The sequence below is a fragment of the Manis javanica genome, chromosome 7 (genome assembly GCF_040802235.1).
Source record: "Manis javanica isolate MJ-LG chromosome 7, MJ_LKY, whole genome shotgun sequence".
Taxonomy (NCBI): domain Eukaryota; kingdom Metazoa; phylum Chordata; class Mammalia; order Pholidota; family Manidae; genus Manis; species Manis javanica.
The window spans coordinates 74,814,367-74,832,054 of record NC_133162.1 but is presented as its reverse complement, the minus strand read 5'-3'; the positions used below and the strand labels follow the sequence as shown (position 1 = coordinate 74,832,054).

Sequence of the window (17,688 nt, the reverse complement as noted above, 5' to 3'; positions counted from 1 at the left end):
TCTCTGCTATTGAGGAAGAGATATGGTCTATGTGAAAAGACAAGATAAAGGAAGAATTAACATGTAGTTCTCAACCCGCCGAGACACTGGCCACTCTAGAGCCACATTGGGGGGCTGGGAGGGTTGTGAGGATGTACCCAAGAAAGGTATTTGTTAACATCACAATACTATCAAGGGTGGTAGTAAGAGCCCCTTTTGATGAATTGGTTATTTCTGGATGAAAGAAAAGGACAATCGCTAGCACTAGCATTTTCTAAAGCATAGTAGCAAAAATGCCTATAACATTAGCACTTACCAGTAACCCCTTAAACGTGCACTGACCAGTGCTTATTTCCAAGGAAGCCATTACTATCATCATCTTTTGTGTTTTAATGCTCAGACTAAAGGGGGGAAACTCATTACCAAAGATGTACCACTCCTGTAGCCCCAAGGTTCCAAAGGATACTTTATGTATTATGGTTGTCATGGGAGTTTTGTCTTTAAAGAGATACCTAAGGTTTGCACTCCACTACTGTGTGAGGCCCAAGGTTCCAAAGTCTTAATACATCGACTTTTTTTCAAATTTTTTATTGTGGTAAAATACAGGTAACATAAAATTTACCATATTAACCATTTTAAAGTATACAATTCAGTAGCATTAAATACATTTCACCTTTTTGGGCAACCATCATCCACCATCCATCTCCAGACCTCTTTTCATCTTGAAAACCTGAAACTCTTGTACCTTTAGACTAACTCCTCATTGTGTCATTCCCTCCTTTCCCTAACCCCTGGCAATCACCATTCTATGTTCTGTTAGTTTTAACTACTCTAAATACTATAGTATTCATCTTTTGTGTCTGACTGACTTCATTTAGTAAATGCCCTCGGGGTTCATCTGTGTTGTAGCATGGCTCAGTGTTTCCATACTTAAGACTGACTAATATTCCATGGTATGTAGAGACCACATTTTGCTTTGCTTATCCATGCACCTTTGGATGGAGACTTGTGTTGCTTCCACATTTTAGCTTTTGAGAATAATGCTGCTATGAACATGAGTATTCAACTACACCTTTGACACCCTGCTTTCAATTCTTTTGAAACTATTGTGCATCAAAAGACACTATCAACCAGAGTAAAAAGGCAACCTGAGGAATGGGAGAAAATACTTGCAAATGATGTATCTGATAAGGGATTGATATCTTGACTGAAAAACTGGCTTCTTCCTTATTCACATGTTCAATACACATTGAGAGAAGGCTTCAGAGAGGAGTTGATTATTGATGATATCTTCGTACAGGATAAGTAGAGTCTTACTTGGTGACAAGGTGGAGTAGAACATTTTAGAAGAGACAGCACATGTGAATGGCTCTGGTGCATCATTCAGAGTGGGTATGATGTGGTAAATGACAGAACTTGACTCTGGAAAGTTAGAAAGGTATCATTTTGGACACAAATGACTTTGAATGCCAGTCAAAGGAATTTGAATTTTTCCTGTTGGTAGTAGGGAACCTATCAGTGATAGTTCATTGCCTAGAATAAATAACTGACAAGTGGTTTTTCTCTGGTGGGCAGAGGGATACATTCTCCTTGGAGAGGACAGCATTATGTCTCTGTGCCACCTCATTCCTGTCCCTACTCTGTTCTCTGTCTCACACATTCACAGGAGTTACTGAAGGAAAAAACATTCAGGAAACATTGAGTTAAGCAACTCCAAAGAAAGAAGAAAATGAAAATATAACTACACCAAACTAAATTATCATCAACAGATTTTCCTACTGTTGTTTAAAGAAGACTATCCTAAGCCTGATTTCAAAGATAATTGCAATTAGATGAGCTTCCACAGGGATTCTGGTAGTATATGTCTTTCTTATGTGTCCTATGTAAATGCTTCTTTTTATTTTTTAAGAAGCAGAAAGTACCCCATCACCTTTGTGAAATGTTCTTGATAACTGTAAGTGCCCTTGAAGAAGATAACTGTGTATCTGGCAGCTAAACCTCCCTGCAAATCCTTCAAGGGTTCAAAACATTGGAATTACAATTAATTGGTGCTGAGTCTTTCGCCAAAACCCAGATTGGGTGCTAGGTATACAATCCCAGCAAAATTAAGTCTGCCTTATTACCAGTCTAAAATATGTTCCCAGATCTTGCCCCAAACTAGAAAAAATTTGAAACAACCAACTGAATGGCCCCTAATGCTGCCCAGGCACCAACTCAACAAGTGCCTTCTTCTCCAAGTGTGCTTAGCGTTATCAATGACATTCCATAAAAGTGATGAGATATTTGTTTCCAGTCCAGAGACTTATACCTGCCAGATAAACAGTAAGCCCAGGCCTCCCAAACTTTTCCAGTAGTGGACAATAGGTACTTGTACCACTGACACTCTATCATTTTTCTTCTCATTCCTTCCCTGTGCTTTGTTTTCTTTCATTGCCTCTTGCTTCTTGGCCTTTGAGTGCCACCAAGTACTTGCATTGTTATTGTAACAATGGACAGTGACTTGGAGCCTCTCTACTTATGAATGGGGTTTGTGGGAATTTTGCTCAGTTCTAAAATCCTTTCACTTAGTAGTTAAAGAAATAAATTTAGTTATTTCTTATAAAATAACATGTTCTCTTATTTTTAAGTTAAAAAGTCAAGTTGTTACAATAGTACCAAATTTAGTAAATATTCTTGAAAAGGTATAGATAGCACTGTGAAATTGAATAGGGCACCATGTTAGTCACTATTGATAACGTGATATTTTATATAATTATAAAATTTAAAACTTTCAGAATGATTTTTACACACGAAAACTGAGTTGATACTTAGAAACCTAGGAGAAAAAATACATGTTCTCTTATCTTAAAAAAGAAACAAATTGAATTTTTGAAAGGGTAAATAACTTGCTCATGGTTTGATTAATTGTTATGGTGTAATCATGAAAAACCAGTGTTATGATACTGATGCTCCTTCTTGGTGGGAAAGAACAAGGTGATTTTATTACATATTATGGTTTTTCACAGAGACCTTATAACTGTGATTTTGAACCAGACATTTTTCTTGGTGATCTATCAAAGTTGGAGTACTTTATTGATTGCTCTTTGAAATAATCAGAAAAGTATTGGTGTGTATAAAAAGTATTAAAATGTAAGTCCCAGTCAGTAGAAACCTAGCACATCTCGAAAAATGTAAGTTCTACTGCATCTTCACTTGCAGATTTTGTAAGTAATTCTGGATAAAAAGTAGTCCAAATTTTTCATGGCATAGAATTTTGCAGTGACAGGAACGCATTTTGTGTTTTGCTTAATAGTATTTCACATTTAGAATTTTATGTCTGTATTAATCTAGCTGCCCTTTCTCTAAACAGGAGAAGGTATTCATCACCTCCCACCTGTGAAAGCCCCCATTCACACAAAGAAGAAAACGACAAAGCATTGTTTCCTTTGTGGAAAGAAAACTGGACTGGCTACTAGCTACGAATGCAGGCAGGTTGGCTAGCTGGAAAAGCTGAGATGCTTTCTTTGCGGTGCCTCCACCTGGGAACACAGTATAAGACACTCTTTAAGTTGGGTATTGATTACATCGTTAAGATGCTGTTCAGATAGCAGCCTAGAATAGAACTCCTAATTGGCTAGTGTGAAGAGCAAATAGTCGGCAGCTCATGCATTTCCAAACACATGAGATCCTCCCCTGCCCTTTAAATTAGGAGATTGAAACCAATTGGAGAATGTACTTTCTTTAAGTTTAATGTTAGATATACATGTTTTTTGTTTGAATATGGGTTGGAAGGAACCCTCCTCTAAGATTCTGTTTCAGATTGAACAAAAAAAGGAGTAAATTTAAAGTTAATGTACTATAAATTTTAAAAATCATATGGTACACTTTTATTTCAAAACAGATGAATAATATATTTACAAAACAATGATTTTTTTTCTACCTATAATTATTTTTTTCATTAGCATTGATTAATATGATTAATATGCTTCAAGATTGGTGTCTGCCCTTAAGCCAAGGCCATGGCATTAAAAATATCAGCTGTTTTTTTAGAGCATGTTCTGTTCAAATGTAAATAACTTATTTTGTTGCTAGAAATATTTTTTAAACCCTTCATGGCATAGTTAGGTTTTATATAATGTAAATTTCTTAGGAGACAATTTCTCAGAAATTGAGAGTTCTCCCAGGTTTACTAGATGTAAGAGATTGGTGGACATATTTACTACTACTTTTTGCAATTTTACTACTTCATAAATGTCTATACCCTGTTTCATTCCATAATGAATTCTTTATTCTAAACTCTCCTGTTCATGGGTGGTTAACTTGTTCTTCTGGGGGGATTCCTGTGCTTATTTATGAGTGCAAGGCACTGTAATTGCTAACGAGAACCAAAGGGCTCCTTTTGGACTACCTGCAGTCAGGGTCACCTCTCCTGGAGATGAGCCTCTAATAGAAACATGACTATTCACACAATCTTTTTTTGTGCTTTAGATGTGGAAGCAACTTTTGTGCACCTCATCGCTACGCAGAAACTCATGGCTGCACCTATGATTACAAGAGTGCAGGGAAGAGATACTTACAGGAAGCAAATCCTGTGGTAAATGCACCAAAACTTCCAAAAATCTAATTCTTGCTCTGTGCCTACTGTTCTGCCTGAAGAATTGTATTACAGTGACAGAAGAAATACTGTTTAGACGGCATTGTTTTTGTTCGGCTCCAAAAGATTTGCCAAATGACAAAAGTATAAGATGCATAATGTTGGAGACTGAGAATGCTACTGTATTTGACATCTTTATTCTTTGGTGAATCAAAAGTTTTAAAAGTAGTTTGAAAAACTTTATAATGATTTAGCTTTGTTATTGCATGTCTTGTGTTATGTTATATTTGATACTGCAATTTTACTAGACAAGTCTTCAAAAGATGCACTTTAGGAAATTAACATTAACTGTGTGACCAGCTTCCACACTGCACTGAAATGATCTATCAAGTAATAGCTCTATTCAAATCTACCTGTTTTTTTTTTTATTGGAGTAGGGTAAGTGGGAGTTTAAAAAAAATCCATGTAAAAATTATTGAGTTTACTAAAACAAGTGCCTTTTTATTTTAAGGTGTTTTTTATAAAAAAGAGCATTTGGTTTTCTTGTGTAGTTTTAACACATATATTTCTTCCGTATTCAGATTGGCATTCAGATATGTATCCATTCTATAAAACACAGCATGTTAATCATAGTATATATTTCTTAAAATACTACTTTTTGAATGGTAGTTTTAAAACAGAAGCTGTCCCTCTTGTTGCCATTAAATACAGAACCCAACTTTACACTTTTTGAAAAATGGCTATACTTAAAGTAAAATCTTACAGCTTGGTTTGTTTTTCTTATATGTTGAGTGCTATTACCAGGAGAAATTCAAATAAATGTTTATTCATTATGAGTTTGGTTATTTGATTATTTACAATAATTTTTATTTTATATATACCTTCTTTATAAAATCATTTAATTAAATCAGTAATTTGTTCTACTTGGAATAAATGACTATAAGTATAAAAGTATTCTTTTAGGGCATTAAAGGTGCTCTGCTTCCCAGATATAACCTATAAAGCAGCTAAACTTTTGGGAGACCACTTGCTTCATGGAAACTTAGCCAGATCTGATCCTGAACCCTTGTAAATAACAGGCAGCAATCCAGGTAGACAGGTAGACTCTGCAACTGTAGCCCAACCCAGGTGGGATCTGTTGGGGTACTAGAAGGTGCCGTACAAGGCTTCTTTCCCCACGCAAGGTCCAACTGGAGAGTTAGGTTACCTTTCCGCTACTTCCTGTATGAGACTAAATACTGAATGGACAAAGATGCCTTCATTTTCCTAAAGACATCTGAAGGTGCTCCTTCTGAGCAAGAAGGAGAAATACATTTACAGAGGGAAAGGTGAGAAGTTAGTGGAGTGACACAATTAGGTGTTAATGTTGTACCTTTTAGGGGAGCTATACAGGCTAATGAGAAATATTTTCATCTGTGTTGAGTAGTTCAGTTTTCCCCTCTTATCAAGACAGCATGTGCTTTAGACATTGAAAATAGAAGAACTCTGTTACATGGACAGGCTGCTAAAAAGTGGACCAAAACCTGTTTATTCTATAAATAAATATGAATATTAAAACCAGGGAGTTAGGAGGTAAGATTCCTAACATACTTTATGGTAGTTAGTCAACAACTGACCCTATTTTAAGGCAGGGCAGGCAAGTAGTCCTACATGATAAGTTCCCACTGCCTGAGGGTAACCACTATCTTGGAGAAGAACGGGATCAATAAATTCCTTATGTTAAGTTTATTATCATACAGAATCTTAAGAGGACTGACTATCCCTGAAGACATAATGTCTCCCACTGGAGATGGACACTGTGAGGCCACATTCAAAGCTATGCTCCCTTGGCCCTTTATCCCATCCTTAAAATCCCTAAAAAACAAGAATCCTAAACCTTTAAGCATGCCTCCTCTCTGAGGCTGCCTGCATTCCCCTTTCTTCAAGTGTGTACTTTGCCTTAAATAAAGCCCTGCTGCTAACTTACAGCATTTTGTCTCTGTGAGAGACCTTTTCCTACTGGTAAGCGTGTTTGTTACTTTACTAGTTCATTCAATTTTCTAAACTTAAGTACTAGTCTTCTCTCTCTCTGTTCTACTTCAGACAGGTAGGGAAGGGCTATAAGATCTCTAATTAGGGCTCGCAAGTTCCAGTAACCTGGGTGACCGTGATATCATGAGTCATAAGAAATACATATTTGGCCATTCAGATGACCTAATTCATATTTCCCAGGTTTATTTGGTCTCATCCACATTTCCTGAAAATACTGCAGAGTCTTAAAGGTGAAATGGGTGTCTTGCCATGTTAATGAGAAACTTTGGACCCCAACCCAAGAGTGAGGGCTGGAGGTTGAATCAACCAATGACCAATGATTTAGTCAATTATGACTATGTAATGAAGCCCTCAAAAAAGAGCTTATCACTCTCTTGGATTCTGCTAATCAGTTGGAGAAAGCTTCTGTGCTTGGGGAACTGGAATGCCTCCCTGTGCCACCAAGCCAGACCCCAAGCTCCACAAGGGTAGAAGCTCTATTATTTGGGACCTTGTTCTATGTATTTCTTCATCTGGCTGTTGTATCCTTTACAGTATCCTTCATTAAACTGGTAAACGTAAGTGTTTTCCTGAGTGCTGTGAGCCACCTGCAAATTCATCAAAACTAGGGGGGTGATCTTTGGAACCTCCAATCTGTAGCCCATAGGTCAGAAATACAGGTAACAAACAGCCTGGGGCTTGCAACTGGTGTCTGGAGTAGAGGATGGAGGGCAGTCTTGTAGGTTGGAGCCCTTAACCTGGGGAATCAGGTGTTGTCTTGGGGCAGACGGCATCAGAATTTAGTTGAGTTCTCTACATCCTGCTGGTGTTTGACAATTGCTCGGTGTATGTGTAGGAAGTCCCTCTCCCACATTCACACGTTGGAATTGGGTCCGGGAACCTGAATGGAGTTATATTACTATTACTGCTGTGTATAATACTACTATTGTTGTGTATGAAAGAACACATTGTAGTGACCTGGATGGGACTGTGGCTGTACAGTCATACTCTTTAGTAGCCTGCATGAAAATCTCCTTTCTTTGCTTTGAGGAAGTTCCCAGACATACTCTCACTCCATTCAGTGCTCTGCAGCTCCCCCAAATCCTGGGGTAGTAGGGGTTAGTTCCTGAACCATGCAGATTCAAGCAGACAGCAGATGCCAGGTGACCTAGTTTCAGGAGTTGGCAAGGGACTGGCCTCATGCTGAGCAGGAGTTCATTGAGCTTTTCTTTCTTCCCTCTGTTCTTCCTTGCTCTCTACTAACTGTATGGCTGCCACCATCCACTATTACTCTTGCTTTAATAAATTCCTTCCTTATTTACACTTGCCTGGCCTGTGTGTGAATTCTTTCCTGATCAGAATCAAGAACCCTTCCCTGTCGAGGTTGAGGTTGCACCTAGTGTGCAGGGAGAGACCTCCCCAGATGCAGTATGTTCATGTGAATGGGCCAAGGTTGTTCTCCAACCTGTCTCAGTTCTCGTGTGCAGACATCCACCTGGGGATTTCCCGGCTCTGGCTGGCTTCTTGTTTTAGGCAAAGAGTGGGTATGAACCCACCTAGAGAGGTTAGCAGTTTGCACTTCTCCTTTTCTGCGGCTCATACCTTAGTAACTACCTACTGTAATACCTCTACCACTGTTAGGAGATAAGATGATTTACATAGAGGTACATTTTAAAATAATTACATATTTTTAATGTGAATCATAGAAATATAAATAGCTTAAATTGAAAGTGAAGTAAAATTGATATAAGTTACAAGTTGACTGAAAATTGACAAGAAAGGGTACATACAATAAAATCATAAATGTAGATATGAATGGAATCTGGGAAATAGTATAATGTTCTTGAATTTTCTTTAAAAATTACATTAAACTTTTAAAATCATAGATGAAATTAAAGTACATGGTTTAAGAAAAATTATATAAGGCTAAAAAATGAAAGTAAAAATTTCACCATGGGCAGCCCCGCCAATATATTTAGAAATTATTTTTTGACACTCTGTTATTACAGATGAGGAATCTTGCATGGTAACACATTACCTCAATATTTAGTTCCCAGTTATTAGCGTATTAGTCTGCTCATGCTGCCATAACAAAATATCACAGGCTGGATGGCTTAAATAACAGAAATCAATTTTTTATACTTCTGGAGACTAAAAGTCCCACATCAAGTTCCAGCAGAGTAGGTTTCTGGTGAGCTCTCTCTTTCCTGGCCTCCTTGTGTCCTCACATGGCCTTTCCTGGGTGTGTGGACATGGACCTCTTTGGTGTCTCTTTTTGTAAAGACATTAATCCTATGATACCAAAGGCCCCATTCTTATCACCTCGTTTAATCTTAATTACTTCTCTACTCCAGATACAGCCACACTGGGGATTAGGGCTTCAACATGTAAATTTGGAGGAGACATATTCTTAGTCCACAGTGATCAGTTATTGTTTGTTACAGTAGTTATTTCAAATTCACCCATGCCTCTGCAGTTACCCTGGTCCATGTCACTATAGGTTTCACCTAAGCTATTCCAATAGCTTCCTAACTGAGCTCCTTGAATTCGTTTTATCCCCTTGTTAGGGAGTATAAGATAAATTCTAGCCAAAATAAGCAGGCAACGAGAGGCAACAAAGGGCCAGGCAGTTTATTTGAGCGCAATTCCTGGGTGATGTTCCCTGGTCTGGCTATCACAGGCTGGGGAAGTCACACCCAGTCAGGGAGGTGGGGGCTTATAAGGGGTTAGGAGCAGGGGGAGTGGGCAAGCTATCCTAGGGGGCATGGAGAGGTATGATTAACTAAAGGTGACATAATAGACAACTAGAAACTTTTCTCTTCCAAGAGGGAGGAGGCTGACATCTGGGTCTTAGTTGGCACATCAGAGGGATGGAATTCAGGAAGAGCTGTCCCCTTTCCATATAAGGCACAGACCTTGGGGTCTGGTCTGTTCTCCTTTCATGGTATCTCTCTGTTCTGTTTGCATGTCCTTGTTTTTCCTTCCTCCAGCCTAACATTCCAGCCTTTTGGTCATAATGGGTGACGACTCGATCTGGCTACTTCTGGCTGACAAGGGGCGTGGTGGGGGTTTGAGGCTGGTATCAGGCTGAAGGAGGGGGTTCAGTGGGAAGAGGTGCGTAACGGTGAAGTAACATCTGGTTGGTGGCGACCCGGATCATCTGGGTTAGCCACTGCTGGAGGAACCTTAGGACACAAGGGGCAACTAAGAGTAAACCACAAACTGTTATTAAGGGGCCCAGTAGGGGCATTAGCCGGGCCATTATGGGGGACTGGAATTCTGGATCGAGTTTACATCTCAATGACTAGTATTAGGATTTAGTATAGATAAGACTGCATTATTGAAATCATACTTTTCTCTAAAATCACCCTCATTTTTATTGGAAGTAGCCAGATTAAGAAAATAGTTAACAGTTGGCTTGAATATTTGCAGAAGTGCAGCAAGAAGAGCAATTGATTACATAGGCTCTTTTAAATATGCTTTGCTGGAACTTTTTATAAGGAATTTCAGATTGGACTTTAAAAGCTTCTTGAGGCCAGAAAGCCCAGCCAGATTTGCCATCAGGTTGTGCCTGCAGTACTGTACATTTGGGTGAATCCCTCTCTTCTTGAGGTTCCCAAGACATCATGAGGTTCCTGCACCTGCCAGGAAGTGACCTTCCTTACTCACCTGGTAAGGCTGCTGGGAACTCTGTAAGCAAGGTACCAGGCCAGTTCTTCTAAGGGGCTTTGTTGGCTTTATTAAATCAACCTTAGTTCCTTAAAGCTGTTCATACCTGAGTTTATGCACGTGTCTCTCAGGTATGACATTCTAGTCAAAGTCTTGGTAGTATAACCTGTGTTTTTATTTGGTCCTCTTACAAGGAAAGCAGGTTCTTATTGAACTTATGCAAATAAACATACTGCCATGAAATATAAAAATAGTCACTGAAAGTTTTTAAATTCTGGAGAGATCATGTAGAGAGAAAGATAAATGTTTCAATTCTGCTTATAAAGGCAGTCATTTACTAAACTATTGTCAGCTTAAGAGAAAAAACTTAAAGCACTTTATCAACAACATTTGAAACAAAAAGCCACAAAATCATCTTCCTTAGTTTACTTAATCCTATGTAACTAATACCTGTTCTGCTGAAATCTAGTTTCTTTCTAGTTTAGGAGTAATAAAGAGTGAGTATAGATGACAAAAGACTTACATATGACAATGGTTAAAGATCTGATGAGAGCTTACTATAAGACAGTTGTCATAAGGAAATTTGGAAATTTCTGTAACACAAAACATTCAGTAACAAAGTTTAGCATCATTCTTTTTGACAGGGCTTTCTAGGTAAATATATATCAGATAAATAAGCCAAATTAGCCAAATATTTTGTCCAATGAGAAAAAGTTCCTCTGACATGTTCCAGGGGCCCTCTGGAAAATATCAGAGTTAACTAGAGGTGAAAGTACATTTTTGAACTTGATTTTGGGAAGTTGTCAGAAGAAAGTTTCTTTGGCACTTGCTTAAATAGGGTTATAGGTTGCCATGAAGCAATACTTATCCATTTATCTAGAATGACAACAAAGTACCTCAAAGGCAAATAAAGAAGGTTACACAGTTGTTAGCAAAGTTTAGCTTTTAGTTCTTTTAATATTAAGATTTCATTTTCTTAACTACTCTGACAACTCACTGAGACTTTAAGCATGAGAAACTGCTTTGATTAAACAATTAGAGAACCCATTGCAATCTTTCAATATTAAGAGCAGACTAACAGTTAAAAAAAACTTTGTCCTTTTTAACTGAATACAAAATTTTAATTTTGCTGTGTACTTCATACCAAGACTCATTTGCTTTAACTTTATATATATAGCACACCATATTAAACTCTTCTATAAACTTTCTATACCCTTCTTTTTTCATTTAGAGTTCTCTCTGTAAAAACAGCTGTACTTTAGAACGAAGTTACTTTCTCTTATCAAAAGACACATTCTTTAGGATGCAGAAATGTTTTCCTTATTACTTTAAGTAGTTTTAATTAGAACTTAAAACCATTAGGTACCTTAATTTCTAGTGAACACTGAGAAGCAGGCTATTGTAAACTGTTACAATAGCATTCTTTAGATTGACAAATTTATGAACATTTTATAATTTCTGTAACTATGAGCTTTACAGCACAATCTCTCACTAAACACAAAGTATATCTTCTTAACTTAGCAAAACTTTAAGGTTTTAGGTTACCACAAAGATTCTCAGGCTGTAGATAGGTATACACACTAACACACAATTAAAAAGGTGTTCACTTGCCACACTTATTTAGTTCACTCATTCATAACAACTATGCTAGATTACTTACAAGATCTTTACTGAATATTAGACAAAGCAAAGCCTTTAAGCATTTTATTCTTAAAAGATTTAGCAGATAACATCAATTTAAATGACCTTAGGTAAACTTAGGCAGCTGATAACCACAAGGACATGCCCGCCTCAGCCAAACCCAAATTAGCATTAATGCTTAACATTTTTTATCAGATTTTCTGGAAGTTTTAGAATGCCCAATTTTCACAAGTGCTTGTTTTTAAATCAATTTTTATTAATACCATCCGGAGGTAGGAAAATACTTTTCATTTGCACACTTAGACACACAAACTTACAAATTGAGACATAATGACTACAGTTAGCAACACTTTTCATATAAAAACATATACACAGACTGACAAACTGATATAAAGATTTGAGTTACTGATATTTAATTGCTTTCTTTCTTTTTAGCTTTTTGTCCGTGGCTCCCAGAACCGGAGGGTGGGAGGAGCGTGTTCCTGTGGGGAAGAAGGCGGTGAAGGCAGAAGGAGAGGGGCAAGGGGTGTTGCAGCCACCGAAATAGGAGAGGAGCAGGAAGGCAGCATGGTTGAGAATGTAGGACTTTAAGATGGCGGCGACATGTGTGAAGACAAAGGACTTAAAGATGGTGGCAGAGAGGGGTGGGGGTAGTGAGCTGAGGGAGGTGGGAGACTAAGGTCCTCCGGCGGATCTGAAAAGGAAGAAGGACTGGGCAGAGTAAGAGGCTGACAATCTTTAACTGGAGATCAGGCCCGGAGAACCTGAGTCATTGAACACTTGACATAAAGGTCTGGGCGGGTGTGCAAAGTCCAAAAAGCCTGCACATATGAGATTTCACCCTACTCTCTGCTCCAGTGGCAATAATTACTTAAGTCAGTGAGGAGGCCAAAATCGAAAGTTCCCTCAGGGGGCCAGCGAGATTGATTGTCCAAGGGATACTGAGGCCCGGCCTCAGAGCAAAGAAAGACTAGCTTCCATTTGCGAACTTCCCAGGACAAATACAGAGTAGCCAAATTAGAAATGAGACACCACAGTGGGGTTTGAGGCTCTGCTTTTGAGGGCTGGTTCCCCATGTCTGTGTCACTCCCCAACTAATCCCCCTGAGAGGAGCACCCAGCATCCCAAGTGCACCAAGTCAGGGGAGACTGCCTGGGAGCCTGGGTGAGGGACGTCTCCCACACCGCAGGGACAGGGGCGGGCCAGATGCCTGCAGAGTGTGGGCTGGATACCCAAGGGCCAGATGCCCCAACCTGGACGTAGCTACAATTTCTAATGGACCAGGTGAAACGGAGTTAGGGAGGGAAACAGACCGGGGGAAACTGAGGGATTCACAGGAAAATAGTCCATGCAGCAGAGAGCAGAGGTCCTGGGTTGGGGAAGGAGGGGGCAGGGCTGCTGATGGCCAGTTGGGGCCCCATGCTCATGCTCCTTCCTGGGTTTTGGCACCAAATGTAAGATAAATTCTAGCCAAAATAAGCAGGCAACAAGAAGAAACAAAGGGCCAGGCAGTTTATTTGAGCGCAATTCCTGGGTGATGTTCCCTGGTCTGGCTATCACAGGCTGGGGAAGTCACACCCAGTCAGGGAGGTGGGGGCTTATAAGGGGTTAGGAGCGGGGTGAGTGGGCAAGCTATCCTAGGGGGCATGGAGAGGTATGATTGGCTAAAGGTGACATAATAGACAACTAGAAACTTTTCTCTTCCAAGAGGGAGGAGGCTGATATCTGGGTCTTAGTTGGCACATCAGAGGGATTGAATTCAGGAAGAGCTGTCCCCTTTCCATATAAGGCACAGACCTTGGGGTCTGGTCTGTTCTCCTTTCATGGTATCTCTCTGTTCTGTTTGCATGTCCTTGTTTTTCCTTCCTCCAGCCTAACAGGGAGGAAGAAACATCTACCCCTCAAAGTTTTTCTAGCTGATCTAAGAATCAAATTGATGTGAGACAGATAAAGAAAACCCAAAGTTGGTTATATATGTATGGGGGAGCCATAGATGTGGGTTGCAAAGACAGGGAGAATAAGGTACATATGTCATCCTGAACGGAGAAGGGAGCAGGAATCTGAGACTTATAAGGAAAAGGGAAGCAATCCACAGGAATATGAAAAGAATAAATGTTTGATTAAAAAAAACATGATGGGCTACACAGAATCAATTGGGGCAGAGAGGAAAATTTAACCAAATGCTCTGTCACATTCTTTCCTATCTATCATCCCTAGTTTATATTATAATATAGCTATCTATTGTGATAGCCCTCCTCCGAAAGCAGTTCCTTTATCTAAATCCCTTTTTCTGAAGTTGGGGGGAGGGGTGGGGATGGTGGTCAAAGTATTTTCCTTAGTCTTTTGGGCCTTGATGGTTTTCACCTCAAAAGAATCTGCATGCGAAAGTGGCACATCTTGGGGCCACTAAAGTCTAGATCGCTGCACAAGTGAGGGGACCATAAGCAATAAGGGGCTACATCATGGCTGACTTCATAGGCCAGAACTTTGGATTTTCTTCTGCATTGGGAATATATTGGGGGTTGTCTCACCTGAGGGTTTCAGCTCCAGGTAAGTGAGATGGAAAAATGATTGTGGCTCCCGGGGGAAACATATTCCCACCAGGGGTGGGCAAATAAACTGGTGTAACCGAAATCAGTCTGGGGAAAGGCCAGGTTGGGAGAAAACCTTTTATTGCTCACCACAAGGCCTGGCTCCATTAGGCCCCTCTGGCTGCCGCTCTCACCCTCCAACTCCGCAGGCAGCATGTGGGCTCACCTCTCTGCCAGCCCCTTCCCGGAGAAACTCTGTGGGTGGATCCCTGGCGACTGACAGGTGCCAGACCAATTATGCAACAGAGGGGAAGAGCGAACAGTCTCTCCCCACCTCTTGCCCTGGATGCTGTGAGAAACTGCAGCAGTATATGTAAAAGGACAAAGGACAGGCAGGAGACTCTGAAAATAATGCAATTTACCCCACAATGACAACAAATGTTTGGGGTAAAAAGCGGCTCATACTAAGCTTTATTCTCATGGTGGCTGACCAAGTGCTAGAATCACATCTGCCTCTGCATGTGGCAGGCCTGTCTCAGTCTCTGCCTCAGCTCCAGTCTCTGCCCCATGTGCTGCCTCTATTCCAGGCTCTGCCTCTGTGCCCAGCTTCTGCTCTCTTGTCTAGGCTCTGCTCTTCTACCAGGGGATCTCTTTTATAGTCATACCAGCAGTATTAGCTTATTTCCAACAGGTATGCAAGCATACGCCTGTACAGTTGGCTAAGTATTACATCATTGCATGTACACAATGGGTATCAGGTGACGATCCTACCCATGGAACTTCCGTTTTCCCTACAGGGGCTGACATAATTGTATTAGGCAGGAAAATAGATATGATTGGGGTGGACAGAGAAAAAGGCCAGAAAGTCCACTAAGAGGACCCAAAATTTATCAATTAAAGCTCAAAAAGCCAAGAGCAACTTGGCCTGGAATGTTTGACTATTCCCCAGATAAAGGAGGGTACCTCAGCATAGCCTATTTCTTTATTGTGTTAATCATGCAGGCCCAGCTTATTTTTTTGCATTTACCTATATGCTCTTTTTTCATCCTTTCAGTCCTAATTAGGTAGTTTGTAACCTACACAACTATTTTAGCATGCAGGCCCAGACATGAACAACATGGTGAAAGGCAGGAAGGATTCCATCTTAAAAATTGTATTTTAATACCCATGAAGTTAAAAATGTAAGATTCTTAACTTACTCTTTAGCAAACAGACAATATGGTCAAATACGGTGTTGGTTTCCAAGTGCAGGATTTTGCCTCCCCATAAACACAGAAGTTAGTCTAATGCATTCTAAATGCAGCAAAGCAGCTTGTTTTAGCTGTGCCGCAACTCTTCAAGGATGACTGAAAACTGGAAGAATGTGTATCCCTGTTGAACCCTTATCTCTTGCATATATATAGACAGAGATCTATGAATCTAATTAACCCCACAGATATTTGGCATGACCAGGATGAGATCAGCCCAAAATGGATTTTCCCCCACGAATCTCTGAACTGATTTGGTAGAAACAGCAATTATCAACTAATCTGTGACTTCTAAGGAATATAAAAGCTGATATTAGCAAGGGCTTGGCATTACCGACTGCCACAGGGCTTTGGTGACAACACTGAAAAGAACACAGCCTCTGTAATTCACCCACATCATATGCCAGATTACCTGTTACCTGTGACCTGGATTCCCTATGAGTTCCTCTCTTAAGACCCTGCTGGCTGGTGTTCTGCTTGATTCTGCAAGCAGTTATCTGACAAAATTCTGCAGTCAGTTATCTGACAAAATTCCACCAATGAAGATAGCCCTAAAATGGACTGGAAACCATTCAAACCTCAAAATGCAAGCTTATATCATATTGTCAAATTGTCCACTGAAAATGGAGCTGAGACTAGGGGTACTGAAGCCAGTATGGAGCTCCTAGGGAATTGAGAACAAGGGTAGACATCCACACTAGAAATAAGCCATCATTGGCAAGGAGATTGGATCACTTCCATGTATTCTTTCCTTTTCTTTTTACAGATTTATTTTTTTGAGGTGGAATGCTCAGTGTAGACTTAGAGTCAAAAAGTGGATGCCTGACAGAAAAAAGAAAACCCAAACCAAACCAAAAAACAACTTACCTCTCTCCAATGCAAGTACACATCAAGCAATAACCCTTCTTACCATCACAAGCCAGAATTCCAGTTTAAGTTCTATGATCAAAAAAACAAAAACAAAAACAAAAAAATTACCATACACAGTCTACCAAAAGATAGATTCCTAAATTTGGTTATCATATTAAAGTGACATTACATAAAACAAACCATTTCAATTCCAAATTCTATTTGGTACTGGGTCCAGCACAGAAAGTTATCTCCTCTATTGCAAAAACCAAACTGATTTAGTCTAACAAGAACACCTTCTCTCAGCCTGGTTTGATCTGCATATCAGGTGCCAGCCACTGGGTCATTTGCTTAGAGGAGGGGAGCAGGGTCACATTCACTGGACAAGGTCAGTGTGCCAATATGCCACTCAGACAAGGAGGACTCATGACCTTCTGAGCAGTCAGTTTGTCAGGTATCTACTGTATCTCACTGTCCACCTTCCACCCACCTGCCCACATGGTGCATGCTTCCAGAGAGTACAGTGGGAAGCCATTCCTGAGGTCTGGCAACCGCATAGCTTACAGCCGCGAGTCTCACTTCTTTGTCCTTCCCCCTAATCTGTATCTTACGCTTCTATTACTCTACACATCCTGTGAGTCCTGGTTACAGCCTGTCCTTTTGCACCATCAGCCCTTTGAATATACTATTACCCTGAATGAATCTTCCTGGGAAATGACGATTCATCTTTTTAGAGATAGCTTAACCATCACCTTTTCTAAAAAGACTTGCCAAATTCTCTCCGTCATGCCCTCCTCTACAACTGAATCACACTCCCTTCGGGCATCCGTTCGGGCGTGTGTTTACTTCTTTTGTGGGGCTGCATTACACAGTGTCGCAATAGTTGGGATTTTGCTCTGTTCATCTATGCCTTTCTAAATCCTCAGAAATCAATAGGCAAGAGTGAATACTTTGTGAAAGAATGAAGAATCAAATCAACCAATCAATCAATAAATTAATTTAGGCTCAACACCAAGGTTTACACGCTTCTTGTTTATACCTCAATCCTAAGTGGAATTTGTGTTACTTTCTAAATTGGTTGGTTTTTTCTTTCTAATTGATACTTCAAAGCCTTGTAATACAGTGTAGCTACATTTTGGAAGTATTTGACTAAGGATAAAAAATGAAATCAGAAATCTTTTTTAAAAAA

General features: G+C 39.8%; 1 protein-coding gene and 1 long non-coding RNA gene across 5 annotated transcripts in view; one reads left to right on the top strand and one right to left on the bottom strand.

Annotated features, from left to right (window-relative positions):
• LOC140850431 (AN1-type zinc finger protein 4-like) overlaps positions 1-5,631 on the top strand; it is a 77,413-nt gene extending 71,782 nt beyond the window's left edge. For all 4 annotated transcript variants that reach the window (XM_073241160.1, XM_073241159.1, XM_073241161.1 and 1 more), the window contains 2 exons: positions 3,329-3,446; positions 4,447-5,631. In XM_073241160.1, coding sequence (XP_073097261.1) covers positions 3,329-3,446; positions 4,447-4,582 — 254 coding nt within the window. In that variant the 3' untranslated portion in view covers positions 4,583-5,631. The remainder of the gene's footprint in view (positions 1-3,328; positions 3,447-4,446) is intronic.
• LOC140850433 (uncharacterized) lies at positions 103-16,813 on the bottom strand. Its single transcript, XR_012133269.1, has 3 exons — positions 16,701-16,813; positions 16,518-16,589; positions 103-1,401 (listed from the first exon to the last, which is right to left on the bottom strand). It is a non-coding gene; the product is annotated as an uncharacterized lncRNA (long non-coding RNA).
• Positions 16,814-17,688: the final 875 nt, after the last annotated feature.